Source organism: Rana temporaria, chromosome 9 (assembly GCF_905171775.1).
Source record: "Rana temporaria chromosome 9, aRanTem1.1, whole genome shotgun sequence".
Classification (NCBI taxonomy): Eukaryota; Metazoa; Chordata; class Amphibia; order Anura; family Ranidae; genus Rana; species Rana temporaria.
The window spans coordinates 99,551,564-99,571,302 of record NC_053497.1 but is presented as its reverse complement, the minus strand read 5'-3'; the positions used below and the strand labels follow the sequence as shown (position 1 = coordinate 99,571,302).

The following is a 19,739-nucleotide window of genomic DNA, read 5'->3' as shown; positions in this document are numbered from 1 at the left end:
TAAAGGTTACTGTACACTAATGGCGGAGCATCCTGACTCCTAAAGGAAATGTTTTTGTAGCAGCAAATAGGGTGAAGCACTGCAGTGACGCAGATCCTTGTAGATTGCTTGAACAACGCCCTACAATCCTGGGTAGTTTAAACACTTAACCTTTGGAATGATTTCTTAGGACAATATGCACTACACTCCAGCAAATGAAAAATGTCATAGTCCTCTGTCACTATACTAACAGATTGCACATATCATTAAGCTATTCGTAATGGGCAAAATCAGGGTCATCGTGAGACATTTTATGGACACAGTTTTGTACATGCGGGTATTGCAATTTATCCACAAAAACATGTTGCAGTTTGTTTATTGTCTAAAGTAAAGAAATAAGACTTAGACTTAGGTTGGTAAAATGGACAGAACATGACAGCCCAACCTTTTCAGAAAACAATTTTACATGATTACCAGGGATATAATATAGGTAGGAAAATAGTCTGAATAGTCAGGTTCATATAGCGGTCTTCCATCACTGCCAGCAAATCAGTAGTAAAATACTCAAAAGACACAAACATTAAAGATGGCACTCATCTGTGTCTTACAATTTGGAACAGTCCAAGGCAAGTAAATATGTTACTGCTATGATGTGTAAGGTCTTCCCCAAAAGATTGTGTTACCCATCACTCATATATAAGCGTGATGTCAGATGAAAGAAACCTAAATGAACTCCATTACATTCTCTACTCCAATTTTGAACTGAAAAATCCAACATTCTTACAACACAGGTTCTTGAATGTCTCCCTTTGTAACATAAGCTTGAGGGAGAAGGATCCATAGCAGAAAAGTGAAATAAAAGACTGAGCACCAGCATGCAAAATCCTTACATGCCTCCTTTACAGAGTAGAGTACATAGTTCATTAAAGTATAAGAGGGCAATCTCTACTGCACAACAGCATCACATTCTGGCACTCCTCTTGGTCTGTGCTTATGAAATGTATGATCATGATTTGCTATGTAACTTCTACCCAAAGAAGTAAAGGATTTTACATACTAGTGCTCTTCCATTAATTCTTTGCCATAGTGTTTCACTGTAAGCATTGTATTACATTTTATAAGCACACCTTAACATAACTTTCAGTAGCACTATCCACAATAGATAAAGCTGAACACAGTACTTTTTGAAGTGGATCCCTCTTCCCCACGCTCAAAGGCAAACTATAGGAACTTGCAGAGCTGATCACATTTTGCAGCTCAGAGAATAAAATTATATAAACCTAAACTACTGTATGAACCTATTATAACCTTAAAGGGACAACCCCATTAAAACATCTACTTCTATTAATTTCTTAAATCTTTTGTTTTTAGTTTTGGAAAGAGTGATTGAGGGTTAGAACCTCAGGTCAGGTTTAAATGGTATTGTGTGTCCCCACTGGGGAGATTTTTGCTAACTTCCTGACCTGGCAGTCAGAACAGGAAATATCTATAGAAGAATAGACAGTAACAAAAACATTTGTATTTTAGTAGAGCAGGGAAAGGTTAGAACCTTTTTTTTCTGGCTTTTATTGATGTCCATGTTTTTCTGCTCTGGTAACCCCTTTTCCCATCATTTCCCTTCTGGGTTCACTGAGACAAGAAATGAGCAGAGCATATTCTCACTAGTGTTATCACAAACAGCAAAAAAACCCAGACAGAGGTTGTAACTCTTTCCATACTAAAAAAAAAAAAAAAAATACTTTTGGTTGTAGTTAGGCTTTAATACATGAATCAAACAGAAAAAAAAATACTTTATAGCTGTGACCCTTTTCATACTCTAAATTTAGCAATATTTAAATGGCCAAGTTTTAAACTGGAGAAAGAAATAAAAAAATAAATATAACAGATTAAAATCCCTGCCTAAGTATAACATTTGATTTAGAACTGGTCCTAAAATGTAAAACATGTGTAAACACACACGTCCTCTGAATCCAACACCAGACAGAGAAACCCAAGGAGGTAGAAAGTCCAGATATGCATATTTCCATGAAAGCTAGGTGTTGCTACCAGGAAGGTGCATTCATTCTTACAGCTCAACCTGTTAACATCCATTTACAAAAGATTTACTGATCTTATTGCGCAATCAAGTTATAAAGGCTTTACATAGCTTCCAGGTATTGAGAAGTAGGGCATAAACATAACCTTTGTACATAAAGAGAGGCACAGTTTCAAGAAGAATTGCACATGGCCTATAATTTTATTTTATCGCAATGAACGCAGGCTCAGCACTGCAACCTTCATGCTCTCAATTTCAACAGTTTCAACAGATGTTGAATTGTATTTTGATTCAGTATATAGTTGATATACCGCAATGTAAAATTGACAAGGATTAAAAAATAAACATATTTTTTTTTAATTAGTTGTGCTATATCTGGACAAAAAACATTTGTTGTTATTCCCTGAATAAGGAATATGATACAAGTTTACCACTGCAGTTTTTGAAATGTAAATACTACAGTGTAGTTCCCTCTGTTGGCTATAGCCACATTACATTCATTGTTCATTCTGTTCATATGATTGTCACAAGTTCATTGGGTGTAATACTCCAATGAGTAAGATATCAGTGCACCTATTGTGTGTGTGTGTGTGTGTTCCTATGCACTGAAATCGCTTACAGTAAGTTATATATTACATTGATCTCTTTAATCCAGAAAAACGATATTTTTTAGGTAATAGGATGCAGCTTGTAGACATGCAGCTCGTGCCATAAAAAGCTTTATCATCTCTCAGTCTCTATACGAGACATAAACAGGATTCAGAATTGATATGTCATGTATTTAAATCATGTGAACAAAATCCAATGGACTTCTTTAGTAAGGCAGTGCAAGGAGCAATGCTGATGTTTAAAGTGCAGTAACCCACTGCAACAACCAATCACATTTACCTTATTTCCATTTCAGGCTGATTGTACGTTTTTATGGGTTATTGCCCTTTTTATGTTGCTCTTTACGTTGTCAAATAAACTCACAAGTATGTATTTATGATAATGGTAAAAATATAACACAAAGTTGTTAGCTACAAAGAGTGACGTCATTTTTAACTAATAGTAAGAGTGGATGCACCTTCATATCTTGTGAGTTAAGCTTCCGATTCCTGCTGGTGGTCCATAAACTGCTAGTCCCAAGGCACCTGACACAGTATCATTCAGCACAGTGAGAGGTGGGTACAGCTGGCAGTAGTGTGCTAGCAGACTAGACTCAATCATCAAAGTGTTGTATATGAAGTGTAGCAGAACGATGGGCGAATGTAAAAACCAGCCAGACTCTACAAACAAAATGATGGGAGCACCTTGGGAAAGCAACGTGAGACATGAAACAAAGGCAACTGTTTAATAAGCTCTGACACTGTCTTCCTCTTTACTCTGGGGGAAAGCAGACCCATTTAAATGAATGAGCCTACATCGTCTGCAGCATGGAAAGAGGCGCTACACTGAATACTAAATATGAGAGAAAGCAGAACAGGAATGGTGCAGAGGGATTATAGAAAAGAAGACCTAAAGTGTTCATATATTTACACTTAAATAATGTAGTTACCAATGAAGGAAGAGTGTGAGATGGGTAGAAGGAATGCTTCTTAAATAAAAGGAACAGAGGTTAAAGGGCAGGGAACATGGAAAAGCTAAAAGTATTTGTAAATGGCAATGTACAAGGAAACCCAATGACTTGCAATTAGATGCAAAGAGAATATGTAATACTTGTCACAACATATTAGACCTCAAGCCAGCACCAAGACTGTAAGCAGTTTTTTTTTTTTTTTTTTAGTAAGCTGCTTCCCTTTAGGCTAAAGTGCTCTGCTGAGCACACGCGGAGCCTTAGGGATTTTACACCATAGACATTATTGCCATTTGGACAAGGAAGTTTAGCACTAACCACTGCCTCTCCCAAGCAAGCATGGCTTCAGGCAGAAATGAGGATGCAGCATTGAATGATCACCAAATGTGTAAGGATGTCAAGCAGCAGATCTTTCTCATTTCACATGTTATTTTAGTTACAAAGCTCACAGTGACCCCAAATAAAAATAACAGTGACTGGCAGCAAAAAAATAAACGTTGCTGCCGATTTCTTCACTCAGACAACTGAAGTGACGGCATTCACTAACCCCAAAAAAAGACAAAACAATAAAACCCATACTCTTTGGGAAGAACAGGAAATAAATATCACAATGTGATAAAAGTGTAACAAGCCATGTTTTATCCTTATCTGAGAACATTTACGGAATAGTTAAAGCAATAGAGGGACTGCACAGTAGCTAGCAGACTCACTGGGAACTACAAAGCTCTGCTACAGCTACAATAGTGGAGGATCAGCAGGTGAGCAAGAAGCTAAATTTCTACTTTTCCTGCTTCTTCATACCCTGTGAACAAACAGAGATTCAAACAATAAGATTAGTTAATAATGCACAACTAGCGTAGGGTGCTGTCCCTCTGTTCCATTTCCAAACACTGTTCTTCTAGGTTAACGCATCTTTTACCTAGCCAATGCATTCTATAAGCTTCCCCTGTCATTTCTTGTGCAGCGGTGCTTAGTTGAGAATGTGACCACTTTCAAAATGGTTGCTCTCGAGGAATGAATGAGAATGAGGCATGGGCAAACCTTCCAGCACCAGGGGGACTAGCAGCTCTTTGGCAGTCCCACTGGATCTGCAGGCATGGGAATGTATGTTGATGGATATTATGAAATGAAAGCAGCTTGTAGGTTTTGTTTGAATTATTTCCTTTAACCACTGTGTTTCCATCCTAAATCAGAGAGAATGTTCTTTTTAAACAAAATGTGCAATTTCCACTGGAAACCAGGTGACTCGTAAACGTGAGTGGTCACTAACATGGAAAGCGAAGGAAGGTCCCAGAGTCTGAGAAGAGAAACGGTAAAAGTCTTCTGATTGTGAATGAAACTCTACAGGGAGAGAAAATGGTTCATGGAGCTTTTCAAAGCAGAGCAGTTCCTGATGTCCGACGGGGGGAAATAAAATGAAATATTTTAAGGAGTAAAAAGTTTTTTGTTTTTAGTTAGTTTTCTTGTTTGTTTCTTTTTTTTTTTGGTCCTTTCATAGAATAATTGCAACAGTGCTTCTCCGAAAAAAGGTCCATCTATAAATATAATTTCTTTTTTTTCTAATTTTAATACTCCTTTCTCAATATATATATTTATATATTTAAATTTCTGTATTATTTTTTGAAAGGCGTCAACCTGCTGAAGTTTTGCCAGAACGGGGATTGACTTCTTCTAGGTTCAGTGAACTCAAAAACTTGTGGTTGTGAAATGCCGTCGGTCACCATATACTGTCCTTGGATGGCCCCTGGCTCCTGAGGCGGCGGATATGCTGGAGGTACTGAGCGAGGGCAGCTGACACCAGCTGGAAGACAAAAAAGACATAGTTAGACATTTCAAATTTTTAGAAAGTTCTACATTTGCAATAAACCCATGCAAATTAAAGACTATTTACTTGAACTGTCCAATAAGAACTATCGAATTATCACGTGAACTCCAAACTTCAAAAAATTATTTATTTATTTTAGTTTAGTTTATTTTAGTTTTTGATAAAAAGGAGAATTAACTTCTAACTGGCTTTTATTTCTGCTCATGTGCTCTTTGGAGACATTTCCCCATGCTACTTATTGTGTTTGCTACCTGCATCCTAATCTGGGGTAATCCCTCCAAAAGGGGCACAAAGAGCAATAAAATGTAAATAAAAAACATTGACCTAACAGGGCTAAATGTAGGTCTCGGAGCTGAAAAGGATAACAAGGGTTATGTTGCATTAGCATTTTCAGTTTTTTCCTTATATTACCAAATCAGTTTATTTTTTAGGACATTTGTAGCTTGCAATTTAGTTAAAGCTTAAAATATAAGGGTTGTATGCATGCAGAAAACCTGATTTAGAATATATCCTGTATTTAAATTCAAAACTTTGTTTTGCCTTGGCCAGAGTACGTAATTGTTAAAGAGGAAGTAAACTTACATTTTTAGGTTTTACCTATAGGCATAGGCGTGCGCACAGGGTGTGCCAGGTGTGCCCAGGCACACCCCAATCACCCTGTGCAGCACAGATTCCCACTACTGCCCTCCCTTTCCTCCCACAGCGCTACCGGCTTTAATCCTCTCCTTCCCCACCAGCTGTTACTGTGGAGATGTTTTAGGATGAGTGGGGGAAGGGGCCGGTAAATATGTAATTCGCCGGCCCCTTCCCTTTCTGAATAAACATTGTGAGTTATCGGTAATGTGTTTTTGAGCTTTGGGGTCCACACCATAATGTAATAGGCTACGCACACCTATGCCTATAGGTAAGCCTATAATAAGGCTTACCTATAGGTAGTGTAAATATCTCCTAAACGTGCACTGTTTAGGAGATATTTACTGTACATTCAGCCAGTGACATCACTGGAGCATGCGCTCTGAAGAAACGGTCGCCCGTGCCGTTTCTTTAGAGCCCTGTGCCGTGACCGGCAGCTCCCACACGCATGCATGCTCAGGAGTGACGTCATCGCGGCTCCAGACAGTCACAGAGCCTGAATCAGCGAACCCGGAAAAAAGACCAGGTGAAGATGGGCGCTGTCTCTAGTAATGATATTCCATCGCTGGAAGGCTTTGTTTTGAGGTAAGTTTTACATAATGTGCTAGTATGCGATACATACTAGCACATTATGTCTTTTCCTTGCAGGCAAGAAAAAAATATGTGCAGCGGTTTACAACTGCTTTAAAACCCTGGCAGGTTTTGTTGCCACCTTTGTCCCTTTGGGGAGATTTCACTTTGCCTTCTGTCCTACAGACACAACATAAAGTGACAGGAGAGTTCCCCAAAGTAAGGAACATAGGGCCAGATTCACAAAAGGGATACGCAGGCGTATCTGCTGATACGCCGTCGTATCCCTGTTTCTATCTATGCGGCTGATTCATAGAATCAGTTACGCATAGATATCCCTAAGATCCGACAGGTGTAATTGTTTTACACTGTCGGATCTTAGGATGCAGTTCCGCGGCCGCCGCTGGGGGGAGTTTGCGTCGTAAACCAGCGTCGGGTATGCAAAATAGGAGTTACGGCCGATCCACAACAGTTTTACGCGTTCGCTACATCGCCGCTAGTATAGTTTCCCGTCGCTAAGTTACACTTTTTTTTGGTGCCTTAACTTTAGTCATTGCTGTCTAAAGTATGGCCGTCGTTCCCGCGTCGAAATTTTAAAATCAACGTCGTTTGCGTAAGCCGTCCGGGAATACGGAAGTACGCTACGCGCATCGCCGTTCAAAAAAATGACGTCACAGCGCGCAAAGCACGGCGGGAGTTAGGAAACGGAGCATGCGCAGTAGGTCCGGCGCGGGAGCGCGCCTAATTTAAATGGCACACGCCCATTTGAATTGGCCCGCCTTGCGCCGGAGGCCGCGGCCGTAGGTTTTCATCGCAAGTGCTTGGTGAATCAGGCACTTGCGATGAAAAATTGCGGTGGTGTAACTTATCTAGGATAAGTTACACCGCCGCGATTCTTCATGAATCTGGTCCATAGATTATTGGAGAAATGACATCAAAAGAAGTGTCCCTATTGAAAGATTCTTCCACTTCTCCTGTTAGTAACTCTGAATTTTGGATTTTCTCTTACTTTCAGTCCCAGTGAAAATGGACAAATATTAGACAAAATAGTAATAAATGAAGGATTCCTTATAGTAAAACACCCAAATAACTCTGTACATCACTTTATTATATGTATATAACCCATTTAAAAACATCAAATTACCACCATAAAAACACAGTTCTTACCCCATACATAAAAATTGTTACTCAACAACCCATTCATATATTTCAATACACAGTGTATACAGTATCTTAAAAAAAGTAAGTACACCTCTCCCATTTTTGAAAATATTTTATTCTACCTTTTCATGTGACAACACTGAAGAAATTACACTTTGCCACAATGTAAAGAATGTAAAGAAGTGAGTGCACAGCTTGTATAACAGTGAAAATTTGCTGTCCCCTCAAAATAACACACAGCCATTAATGTCTAAACTGCTGGCAACAAAAGTGAGTACACGCCTAAGTGAAAATGTCCAAATTGGGCCCACTTGGCCATTATCCCTCCCAGGTATCATGTGACTCGTTACAAGGTCTCAAGTGTGAATGGGGAGCAGGTGTGTTAAACTTGGTGTTATCGCTCTCACTCTCTCATACTGGTCACTGGAAGTTCAACATGGCACCTCATGGAAAAGAAAGCTCTGAGGCTCTGAAAAAAAGAATTATTTTTCTACATAAAGATGGCATAGGCTATAAGAAGATTGCCAGACCCTGAAACTGAGCTGCAGCAAGGTGGCCAAGACCATACAGCAGTTTAACAGGACAGGTTCCATTTAGAACAGGCCTCGCCATGGTCGACCAAAGAAGTTGAGTGCATGTTCTCAGCGTCATATCCAGAGGTTGTCTTTGGGAAATAGACATATGAGTGCTGCAGAGATTGAAGGGGTGGGGGGTCAGCCTGTCAGTGCTCAGACAATACGCAGCACACTGCATCAAATTGGTCTACATGGCTGTCTTCCCAGAAGGAAGCCTCTTCTAAAGATGATGCACAAGAAAGCCCACACACAGTTTTCTGAAGACAAGCAGACTAAGGACATGGATTACTGGAACCATGTCCTGTGGTCTGATAAGACCAAGATTAACTTATTTAGTGTGGTCAGTTTTTAATAGGAAAGCAGAGAGACCATCAGAAACACCAAGGATTTCACATAGAGGAAGCAATACAAAGAGAATGGGATACTGTCTCATACAAGTTCATGGTACAACAGGCACATATCAGGAATATGAAATGGTCGGGTAACTTCCTGTCTGTTATCATTATACAGCAGGTGTTGGTCTCCTAGCTGGGCTTTCATCAGCCCTATCTACTTATTTTTCAAAAAAAGTCAATGCTGGGACCCATACATAATCTGTAGAGTTTTTTTAATTAAAAATCAAGAGGCCCAGCATACTACAAAAAGCTATTGTGTTTTAGCTTACAAAGCCTTACTCAATTGGTTATAAGTTTGCAGACTATTGTTTTATGCTACTTACTTTTCTGGTTAAATGTTTTTAGGCTATTTTCTCTGTTTTTAGGCTATTTTCTCCGCGTACACACGGTCGTTTTTTGTAATGAAAAAAAAACAACATTTTTAAAAATGTCATTTAAAATGACCGTGTGTGGGGAAAACGTAACCGCGCTTTGCTAGAGCATTTTGAAAAAACTATGGTGTGTAGGCAACGTCGTTTTTTAAAATGAAGACAAAAAACGACCGTGTGTACGCGGCATTAGGTCAAAATGTTAGGGACTTTTACATTTACCATGTGAAAGACAACTTAGGTAACAGAAAATAACATATTGCACATATTAAAAATATTATGGGCATTATTAATGACTTTTGCTATAAAGATTTGTAAAGTTTTATTAACACGTGCCAAGTTGCAAACGTGTTCAAGTGATAAGATTTGTTCCGACTTTCGTCATTAAGGGGTTAAACTAAAACGTAGTGTTTTTATTTTTATTTACTATAGCTCTTTTATTAAGAAAAAGTTTGTTTTATTGTTTTACTTATTATGTGACTTTTCTTCTATCATTGGGTATAACCAGAGGGCAGCATAGATATTGTAGAAATCATTTGGGAACAAGACATAAAAGGCGACATAATAATGAGACATTATGAATGTGAAATTACGGTATGTTTTCTTAGCTTGGAGTGTGCGAAGAATTAGTATCCGTCTTAAACACCAGAATAGATGTCGTACTTTATTGCGGCACCTGGAAACCTGCTAAGCTCATGCAAATAAGATGCAATGTGACAGACCAATCCATTGCAAAACTGCTACCTGGCAATAGAAATGATAATCTTTTGTTGGCACAGATGATCTTTTCTGTTCCTGACTTCTCAATTTAAGGGCAAAATAGAGAGCTTATAACTTTTCAGAACACTAAAGCCTTGTACACACATGACCGGTTTTCCCGGCAGGAAAACTGTCAGGAGAGCTTTTGGCCGGGAAAACCGGACATGTGTATGCTTCCTCGCAGTTTTCCCGTCAGGAAAACAGCCGGGAATCCCGGCGGGAAAATAGTGAACCTGATCTTTATTTTCCCGTCGGGATTCCTGGCAGCTTTTTTTCTGCCAGATCTACTACTTACCTATGGGAAACACTGCGAGGCAGTGCCGATGGAGCATACATGGCCATGATTCCCGGCCAAAGCTCCATGGCAGTTTGCCTGCCGGGTTCTCTGCTTTCCCCTTGGTTTTCTCTGCAGACTTTTTACCACCGAGAAAACCGAGCGTGTGTACAGACAGGGCTTTAGAGATGCTTAAAGCCAAGAAGAAACATTTGTAGTATTCAGCTAGATCTAGATCTGTGGTTCTCAACCTTCTAGTGCCGTGACCCCTTGATAAAATATCTCAAGTTGTGGGGACCCCCAACAGTAAAATTATTTTTGTAGCGTGGGTTGTCAGCACTCAAGGCAAGACAATTTGCGCCCCCAAACCCACGGACATTTATCGCTCCCTAAGTCCCTTCCACTCGTACAGTATTAAAACCCCTTATGGTACATTTTAGGATGTATCACTCTTTCTCGTTGTTCTCCTTTTTTTCCCTTTTATCTCTCTCTATCCTAATTTCTTGTTTTTTTCCCCCCATCCCTCGCTCTCTAGCTGTATTTCTTGTTCTCTCTTATTCTTGCTCTCCCTTTTTCTTTGTTTCTCCCCTTCTTTTCATGTATTCTTTATTTATTCTCTTACTCTGGGGAGTGGGGGGAATGGGATGAGTGGCAGTGCAGCGGGGGCTTCTCATCAGCCAACTTTGGTGCTCTTAATCAAGGTCATCTGCTGATCTGAGAACTGTAGTGGGGGCTTTTAATGGCAACTATAATCACAGTTAGTGTTACTCACTGTGTCTCTGACATTGGGGTGTCTCGTAGCAGTGACACCTATGCCGAAATCAAGAGATAGGGTCTCCTCCAGCGCCTCCCACTTCACATTCCTCACCAGTCAGCTGACCTCTAGTCTCTGTCCCCCCAGCCATGCCATGAACTGAATGGGCGGCTGCGATGAGGCTAAGTGGGCGGCCACGTTCTCTAGGAACAGCTCTGCTGGGCAGCTGTGAAAAGACTGGTAGAGCGGTGCGGGCTTCAGGAACAGCCCAGGATACGGGGACCCCTGGCAAATCGTCATTTGACCCCCGAGGGGGTCACGACCCCCAGGTTGAGAACCACTGCTCTAGATGCAGTGGCTGCACAACTTTGCTTTAAACACTTTTTTCCTAAATTTTAACCTGGTACTCCTGCCATTAACACAGGATTTAGAAAAGACTATTTTACAATGTGTTAGGACTACATAACATTTCACTCTCTACTCCATAAAAAGGGGGAGGTGTTTTGTAGCCCAGATAGCTGAGAAAAATGCTTACTGATATCTGTCCAGAGAGCACAGGAAGCTTACAAGATATCTGGCTGCATGCACAGCTCTGGTCACAACTCTTGCACTTTTCAAACAGATATACTGTAATAAAATGTTTTTAAAGTATATTTAACAAACCAAAAGGGAGCAAACAGGAGGAATTTATTATTAGAGTTTATATTTACTTTAAAGGAGAACTCCATATAAATCACAAGGACCCATCATGAATACATAACGAGGTAAGCTATTCATCTCTGTCAGCATTTATTGTGTTTTGATGTACTATTTGTGATTAGCATATTAGAAACGTTCTGCCTGAAACTGTGGCAGAACAACGCATAAAGAGACTGGGATTTTTTGCATGACTTTTTGCAAGGGAAAGGTGAAGACCTGCCCATTTCTATCATCCAATTGTGTGAAAACAAAAATACTTCATGCGACTGGTATTCTTTGCAAAGAATGACAATATCTAATAGCAGTTTTTTTTTATTAATTTATTGTGATTGAAACACCCAGCCAAACTGAGTGATCGTGGGAGGTGGACCTTAGTTAGGGAGGTGACCAAGAACCCAGTGGTCACTCTGACAGAGCTCCAGCATTTCTCTGTGGAGAGAGAAGAACCTTCAAGAAGAAAAACCATCTCTGCAGAACTCCACCAATTATGCCTGTATGCTCAGACGGAAGCTAATCTTCAGTAAAAGGCACATGTCAGCCCGCCTGCAGTTTGCCAAAAGGCACCTGAAGAACTCTCAGAACATGAGAAACAAAATTCTCTGGTCTGATGAAACAAAGATTGAACTCCTTTGCCTGAATGGCAAGCGTCATATCTGGAGGAAACCAGGTACGGCTCGTCACCTGCCCATTACAATTCCTATAGTGAAGCATGGTGGTGGAAGCATCATGCTGTGAGGATGTTTTTCAGCAGCAGGAACTAGGAGACTAGTCAGGATCAATGGAGAGATGAATGAAGCAATGTACAGAGACATCCTTGATGAAATCCTGCTTCAGAGTGCTTTGGACCTCAGGACTGGGGGAAAGGTTTATCTTCCAACAAGACAACGAGCCTAAACACACAGCCACAGATAACAAAGGAGTGGCTATGGGATAACTCTGTGAATGTCCTTGAGTGGCCAAGCCAGAGCCCAGACATGAACCAGATTAAAGGCCCATCCAACCTGAAGGAGCTTAAGAGGTCCTGCAAAGAAGAATGGGGAAACTGCCCAAAAATAGGTGTGCCAAGCTTGTAGCATCATACTCAAAAAGACAAGATTGTAATTGGTGCCAAAGGTGCTTCAATAAAGTACTAAGCAAAGGCTGTGAATACCTATGTACATGTGATTTTGTTTTTGTTTTTTATTTTTAATAATTTTGCAAAGGCTGTAACATAACAAAATGTGGAAAAAGTGAAGCGCTATGAATACTTTCCGGACGCACTATATTTGCAGTTACTAATTATTATATTTTTTTATTATATGAAATATTGATGTTTCCAGAGAGTATAACTAGGACATTCTCCTAGAAAGAAAGGAACAAAAAATTATTTGCAAGTGATGCCGTCTTTTTTTTTCCAGTAGGAAATTAAAGTTTCATTTAATACATTCCGTGCTGCCAAGTTCCTTGCTGAACATGTGAGTGCCACGTGCCTCCTGTTTTCATGCAGCGAGCAGCTGCACCGAGTATTTCTCCCTAATAAATATTGCAGGCTGTTCATGTGTCTGAGAAGACATCATGGAGGCAAAAAAAAGGAACAACTGCAGCTTACACCACTGGGATTGTCACCCCTACAGGGATATACAGTGCATGCTGCTGCAAAGCAAATATATAATGCAAGCTTGTAAACTGGTTTTTAACACATTCTAATGGATTTAGGTACACACAAATTTAGATAGTCTCTATATTAAATATCCACATTTGATTATTATTATTAAACAATGGAAATATAATCCTGAGAAAAAAATGCTGAATGCAAGCTGTTTTTTATGGTAGCAAATTTTCCTAGCAATGAAATCACTCCAAACACTGCAGTCTGGTATTCTAGGTGATATAACGAATGGCACATAGTATAGAGATCTTTTAGTATTCAGGAACATCTTCACAACTGAGTAAAGACCGTTTCTCCATACAGATACAGCATGCTTTAAATCAGGGGTAGGCAACCCCCTCGCAAAACAAAGCCTCTTTTGCCGGCACTCGACTCCCTCCCCATCAGCAGAGCAGGCAAATGTCAGTAAGACACTAATGCATTCCAATTTCAGAGTTCCCCACACCGTACCTGCACTGGGGGGGGGGGGGGGCACTGTGCCCCCACACATTGTAAAAGACGGGAAACTGTTTGGTTCTCTAACTTTGCTGTAGCTGCGATCATCAGCTTTTCTGATGGGGAAGAGATTGGGTGCAGTTCTGCTGGGGGGGGGGCTGTCTTTGTTTCTAGGAGGAGGAGGCCTGTCATTGGCCACTGCTAAAGTAAATCACAGTCCTGCTAGCCCCGCCCACCATCTGGAGGAAGATGACTCACTTGATTCCTGTGTAGCCTTTCTGAATTCATCCTTTTTGCTGCTCCTTGCAGCTCCTAGTCCCTGGGTCTTTTTTTCCCCAGGAACTTCGCTAAGCGCGTCGGGACCCTTCGGGGTAAGACCTCGCTATATTAAGATACCTCTAAACTCGACTCAACTCGACCAATCTCAGAAAGAAGGGATTCCACTGTGATTCAGAAAACCACAATCAGGTGACAGTTTGTGGAATTATTGTTGAGCTTCTGGGAACTTTGTTGAAATAGTTCCTGAACCTTTGCGTCACTTACTACTGAACCCTGGCACTCTGAGTCCCTTTAAGCTAAAGACAGTATTCAGCGCAATCAAAAATCACACCCAACTTTTCCTGTGGTGCACTTTTTCTCAGCTGCGGGGGCCAAACTTATGATCCTGCACACAGCCTGACTGCTTTCAGAGAATGCCCCTGGCCTGAGCTCATCATTGCACATCCATTCCAAATGGTTGAATGTGACATTGCATACATCACATACAAGCACGTGGGCTGGGTGCGAGAGGTGGATCAGGGAATGAGTGTTCAAGTAAATGTGTCTTATCTCTGCTTCCTTTCACCACTCTGCATATCACACATATCATAGATGAAAAGAGGGTACTAGTTTATTTTCTGCTGTCTATAACCTGTTGGGCAGATTTCCCTTCATTTCCTATCCTGGGGACACCAAGACACGAGAGACACCTCCTCCCTGGGTCAGCTTATAGCCTCCCATGGCTTTCAATATAATTCCTACGCTGATGACACCCAAATCTATCTCTCTGCCCCTCAGCTTACAACATCAGACCACTCATGTATCACTAATTTACTAACAGAGATATCAGTCTGGATGTCATATCACTTCCTCAAACTCAACCTGTCCAAAACCTGGCTCACAATATTTTCTCCCCCACATGCCCCTTCCCCTGGCATTTCTATCAAGATCAATGGCACAACCATCAACCCATCCCCGCACCAGCTAGGTGTAGTCCTGAACCCTGAACTCTCCTTTCAGCCCCACATCGAATCACTTTTCAAAGCCTGCTGCCTCAACCTCCGCAACATCTTCAAAATATGCCCCCTCCTAACCAATGACACCACAAAGCTCCTAATTCACTCCCTGGTTATTTCTCGCCTCGACTACTGCAACTCTCTTCTCGTTGGCTTACCTTTACAGTGAGGGAAAAAAGTATTTGATCCCCTGCTCATTTTGTGCATTTGCCCACAGACAAAGAAATGATCAGTCTATAATTTAATGGTAGGTTTATTTTAACAGTAAGAGATAAAAAAATAACAGCAAAAATTATCCAGAAAATTGCATTTCAAAAAAGTTATACATTGATTTGCATTTTAATGAGTGAAATAAGTATTTGATCTATTTGCTTAAGCTTAAAGGAGCAGTAAAGAACATTTTTTTTTTGCTGAAATTACTGTTTACAGGGTATAGAGACATAATAGTTAACTGATTCCTTTTAAAAATGATTAAAAATAGATAAAAATCAGTCATATAATGTGCCTGCAGTTTAGTTTTTAAACGAGTTTCATGTTTCTGTGAAGTACAGAGACACACAGAACAAAAACAAACAAACACAGGGCAGTGTTTGTTTTTAAAATGAATCTGATTGGTTCTGAGGAGTTTAAGACACAAATAGGTAGATTCAGGTAGGGGCGCGCAAATCTAAGGCGGCGTAGCCTAGCGTGTTTACACTACGCCGCCTTAAGTAAGAGAGGCAAGTACATGATTCTCAAGGCACTTACCTCCTTACTTAGGGCGGCGTAGTGTAAACACGGCGGGCGTAAGGGCGCCTAATTCAAATGGGTTGGAGGGGGGCGTGTTGTATGGTAATGAGGCTTGACCTCACATTTTGTAACTGCGCATGCGCCGGGCGCCTACATTTCCCAGTGCGCATTGCGGCTAAGTACGCCGTACGGGCTTATTGATTTCGACGTGGACGTAAACGACATAAATCCCGATTCACGGACGACTTACGCAAACGATGTAAAAATTTCGAATTTCGCGGCGGGAACGGCGGCCATACTTGACATTACTATTCCATTAGAGCCTAGCTCTAACTTTAAGCGGCCTATCTCTTACGTAAACGGCGTAAAAGTACTGCGTCGGCCTGGCGTACGTTCGTGAATCGGCGTATCCCCTCATTTACATATTCTACGCCGACCGCAATGGAAGCACCACCTAGCGGCCATCAAAAATATTGCAATCTAAAATAGGATGGCGCAAGCCGTCGTATCTTAGATATGTTTAAGCGTATCTCTGTTTGAGCATACGCTTAAACATCCGTCGGCGTAGATTCTGAGTTAGGCCGGCTTATCTACTGATAAGCCGGCCTAACTCTTTGTGAATCTACCTAACAGTAATCACACCTTCTTGATCATGGACCACAGTGAGAAGCTTGCATGAGTTTTTTCATAAGGAGCCAGACAAGCAGGAAGTGTGGAGATCAGAGAAGGATTACAGCTACTTCAAAGCAAAAACGAACAATGAGGACATGAAACCAGGACTGCAGTAAGGTAAAGGAAGCTATTTAGCTAAAAAAATGTTTCCTTTAGTGACCCTTTAAGTTAAGCTTAAACACCAACATAAATAGCCAGATTCAGATAGACTGGCTTAATTTTGAGGCGTATCGCATATACGCTACGCCGCCGTAAGTCAGAGAGGCAAGTGCTGTATTCACAAAGCACTTGCAAAAAATGTGCCAGGCGCACGTACGTTTCTGAATTAGCGTATCTAGCTCCTTTGCATATTCTACGCCAAAATCAACGGAAGCGCCACCTAGAGGCCAGCGTAAATATGCACCCTAAGATACGACGGCATAGGAGACTTACGCCGCTCATATCTTAGCCTAATTTAAGTGTATCTGATTTCCAGAATACGCTTAAATTTACGACGGCGTAGATTCAGAGTTACAACGGCGTATCTACTGATACACCGGCGTAAACGTCTCTGAATCTAGCTAAAAGACTTTAGTAGTCCTAAATAAACTATTTATACTTCATAATATTTGCTACAATAGAATGAGAAAATGTAAAAAGACTCTAATTGTCCCTGTTCTACATATTTATAGGGATGTTCTAGCTACAGAAGTACAGAACCCTAGACAGAAGATCTAATTTTATTGTGTCTACCAAGAGTAGCTTAGATTACAGCTGCAGTCAGGATAAAATGAATCAGCTTTAGCCAAAGGACTTTCCCCAAAGATCCTAATTGTACAATAAAACCAGCATGTATTCTTACCAGCAATATGCTGTCACGTGTGTTCACTCAGAGGAACATTTTGTGGTTTGCCAGCAGAGTTCCCTTGCTTCACGCATCATGCGTGCCATTACACTGCAAAGTGCTGTCTGTACAGCTAATAATACTTAAACCCTTTAGTGCCATAGGGACATGAAGTTCAATTTTAACAGTTAATCTAACAGAATGCTTCCTTAGAAGGTGATGACATAAGGGATAGTTGCACTGCAAACGTAGGGGGAAATGTAGCTACTACTGAGACTTGTAACAAATAGCTGACGAAGGTTCCTCTGACCTTAATTGTTTAGATTGAATCCATACCACCACCAGCAAGGAATTACAGCTGAAAAAAAGTAAAACCTAATGTTTGATTACGCAAACCAATTTGAACAGCCACAGATTTAAAGTCCAGCTGTGTTCACCCCCACCCTTTCACTAAAGGCCCCCACTACTTTAAAGCACCCCTGGCACGCTTAAAAAAATTACAAACTTAATTTTTTTTACGGTGCCTTTGGCCAGGTCCATGACATCACAGGTCATCTTGTCCTCCTTTTTTACCAGGCAGGGGAGTGACTAAAATGTTGAAGCATGTTTCCTATGAGTCAAGGATGGAGGGTAATGCCTTGATGCACTGAACTCACAGAAAGTGTGTGGAAAGATGCTGGGCATCACTCAAACTGAAAGAGCAGCACCGCATTGTTGGATCTGTAATGCCGTGTACGAACTATCGGATTTCCGATGAAATAAAATCCGATGGAATTTTCCATCGGAATTTCCGATGAAGCTGACTTTCATCAGTCTTGCCTACACACCATCAGACTAAATTCCGACCGTCCTAAACGCGGTGACGTAAAACACTACGACGAGCTGAGAAAAATGAAGTTCAATGCTTCCGAGCATGCGTCGACTTGATATTGAGCATACATGGATTTTTCTATGATGGAATTCCACACAGACGATCGGAATTTCCTCTCGTTTTTTTTTTCATCTGAAAAATTTTAAACAAGTTCAACTTTTCATCGGAAAAAACGATCGTGTGTACACAGCATTAGCCTGGACCGGTTTACCAGGCAAGTAAAGCATGTAGAGCTGCTTTTTTCAGTTGCTGTTTGAATCATTTTAATCATTTTATAGGTTAATTGCCCAAACTATAATTAGGCTTTAAAGTAACCCTTTATATTTTGAACGTTTACAGAAGCCATTGTCAAATGCTTCTGCTTATTAACAACCTATCACTTCATAATCAATGAACAAAAAGCTCCCGATTGCACCCAATATGCAATTATTTGTCCAGTGGGTGCTGCCATCTTGCCCCACACAGCACAGAGAAGGTAAAGATAGACTGGTGATCATAGCCTGCACTTCAAAGACACCTTTGCCCTTATTATGACATGCTATGTCATAATGCTATGTAAACCATAATACCGCTTTCACATGACCGTTCCAATCAGGTCCACCTGTTGGTTTTTCAAGAAGACCTGATCAGATGGTCCATTCACCCCTATGTCTGTTTACACCCGCCTACCTCTGATCCAAATCAGTCCAATAAAAACAAATGGAAGGGGGATACGTTCACCTCCGTGTAGGTGAATCAGGTTGGAGGTAGTTGGGTGTAAACGGACAACAGAGTCCATTTACACCCAGCTGCCCATAGAGCAGAGCAGGCACTGTCTGTGTCAGCTCTGCAGAAACTGAGTGGACATGGACCTGTCATCTGCCCAGTCTGCTCAGATCAGCAGGGGATCAGATGACAGTTCTGCTGATCAAAATGGAACGTGCCCATGTGAAAGGAGCCTAAAAATGTACTTACCCTATTTGCTCCCTTTTGTCTGTTAAAAATATACTATTACAAAACGATAGGTAAGTGCAGAGCAAAAAGAAATTGGATAAATGTCCATTCAACAATAATAAAAGGAATAAGCGAAAGTCCAACGAGTGAACGACAAGATCCCTTGTGAGGAAAGATGACATGTGATCCTCTGGCAAGATATGTGTGACAGGATCCTCCACCACAAACACAGTTGTGTTTACCAGATGAGATGGACTTCTATGTTACAAAAGGTCATAAACACATCATCCAGATTTTGGAAAATATCCCAAGTGTCATGGTGTTCGGGGGCCTCGGATCGTATCGATGTGTTGGAGCTCCACTCGGTAGGAGGACAGAAGATGATCGACCAACACAAAGTGGCAAATAATTGTGAAGTGAAAGGAATATGATAAATAGTTTTTTTTTTTTTTACAAATTTACAAATAAATATGTGAAAAATTTGGAAAATTTCAAGGGGTATGAATACTTTTTCAAGGCACTATATATATATATATATATATATATATATATATATATATATATATATATATATATATATATATAAATAGAGACAATATTAAATCTGAATGCAATTTAACAAAAATCCAAACAGTCTATTTGTAAAAAAATTCGCACAAGATTCAAACAATTTCACCCTGGTGTGATAACAGATTAATCTGCTGTTAGCAATGGCCATCAGATTACTGTTTTTGCTACTGTATAGTGAAACCACGAAGCCCAGTAAGTTTAA

The 19,739-nt window shown here is 40.6% G+C and overlaps 1 protein-coding gene across 5 annotated transcripts in view; it reads right to left on the bottom strand.

The window, feature by feature from the left end:
- Positions 1-339: 339 nt before the first annotated feature.
- The window catches only part of ARHGEF9 (Cdc42 guanine nucleotide exchange factor 9), a 469,420-nt gene continuing 450,020 nt past the window's right edge, over positions 340-19,739 (bottom strand). For all 5 annotated transcript variants that reach the window (XM_040323963.1, XM_040323964.1, XM_040323965.1 and 2 more), the window contains one exon: positions 340-5,370. In XM_040323963.1, the coding sequence (XP_040179897.1) occupies positions 5,183-5,370 (188 nt within the window). In that variant the 3' untranslated portion in view covers positions 340-5,182. The remainder of the gene's footprint in view (positions 5,371-19,739) is intronic.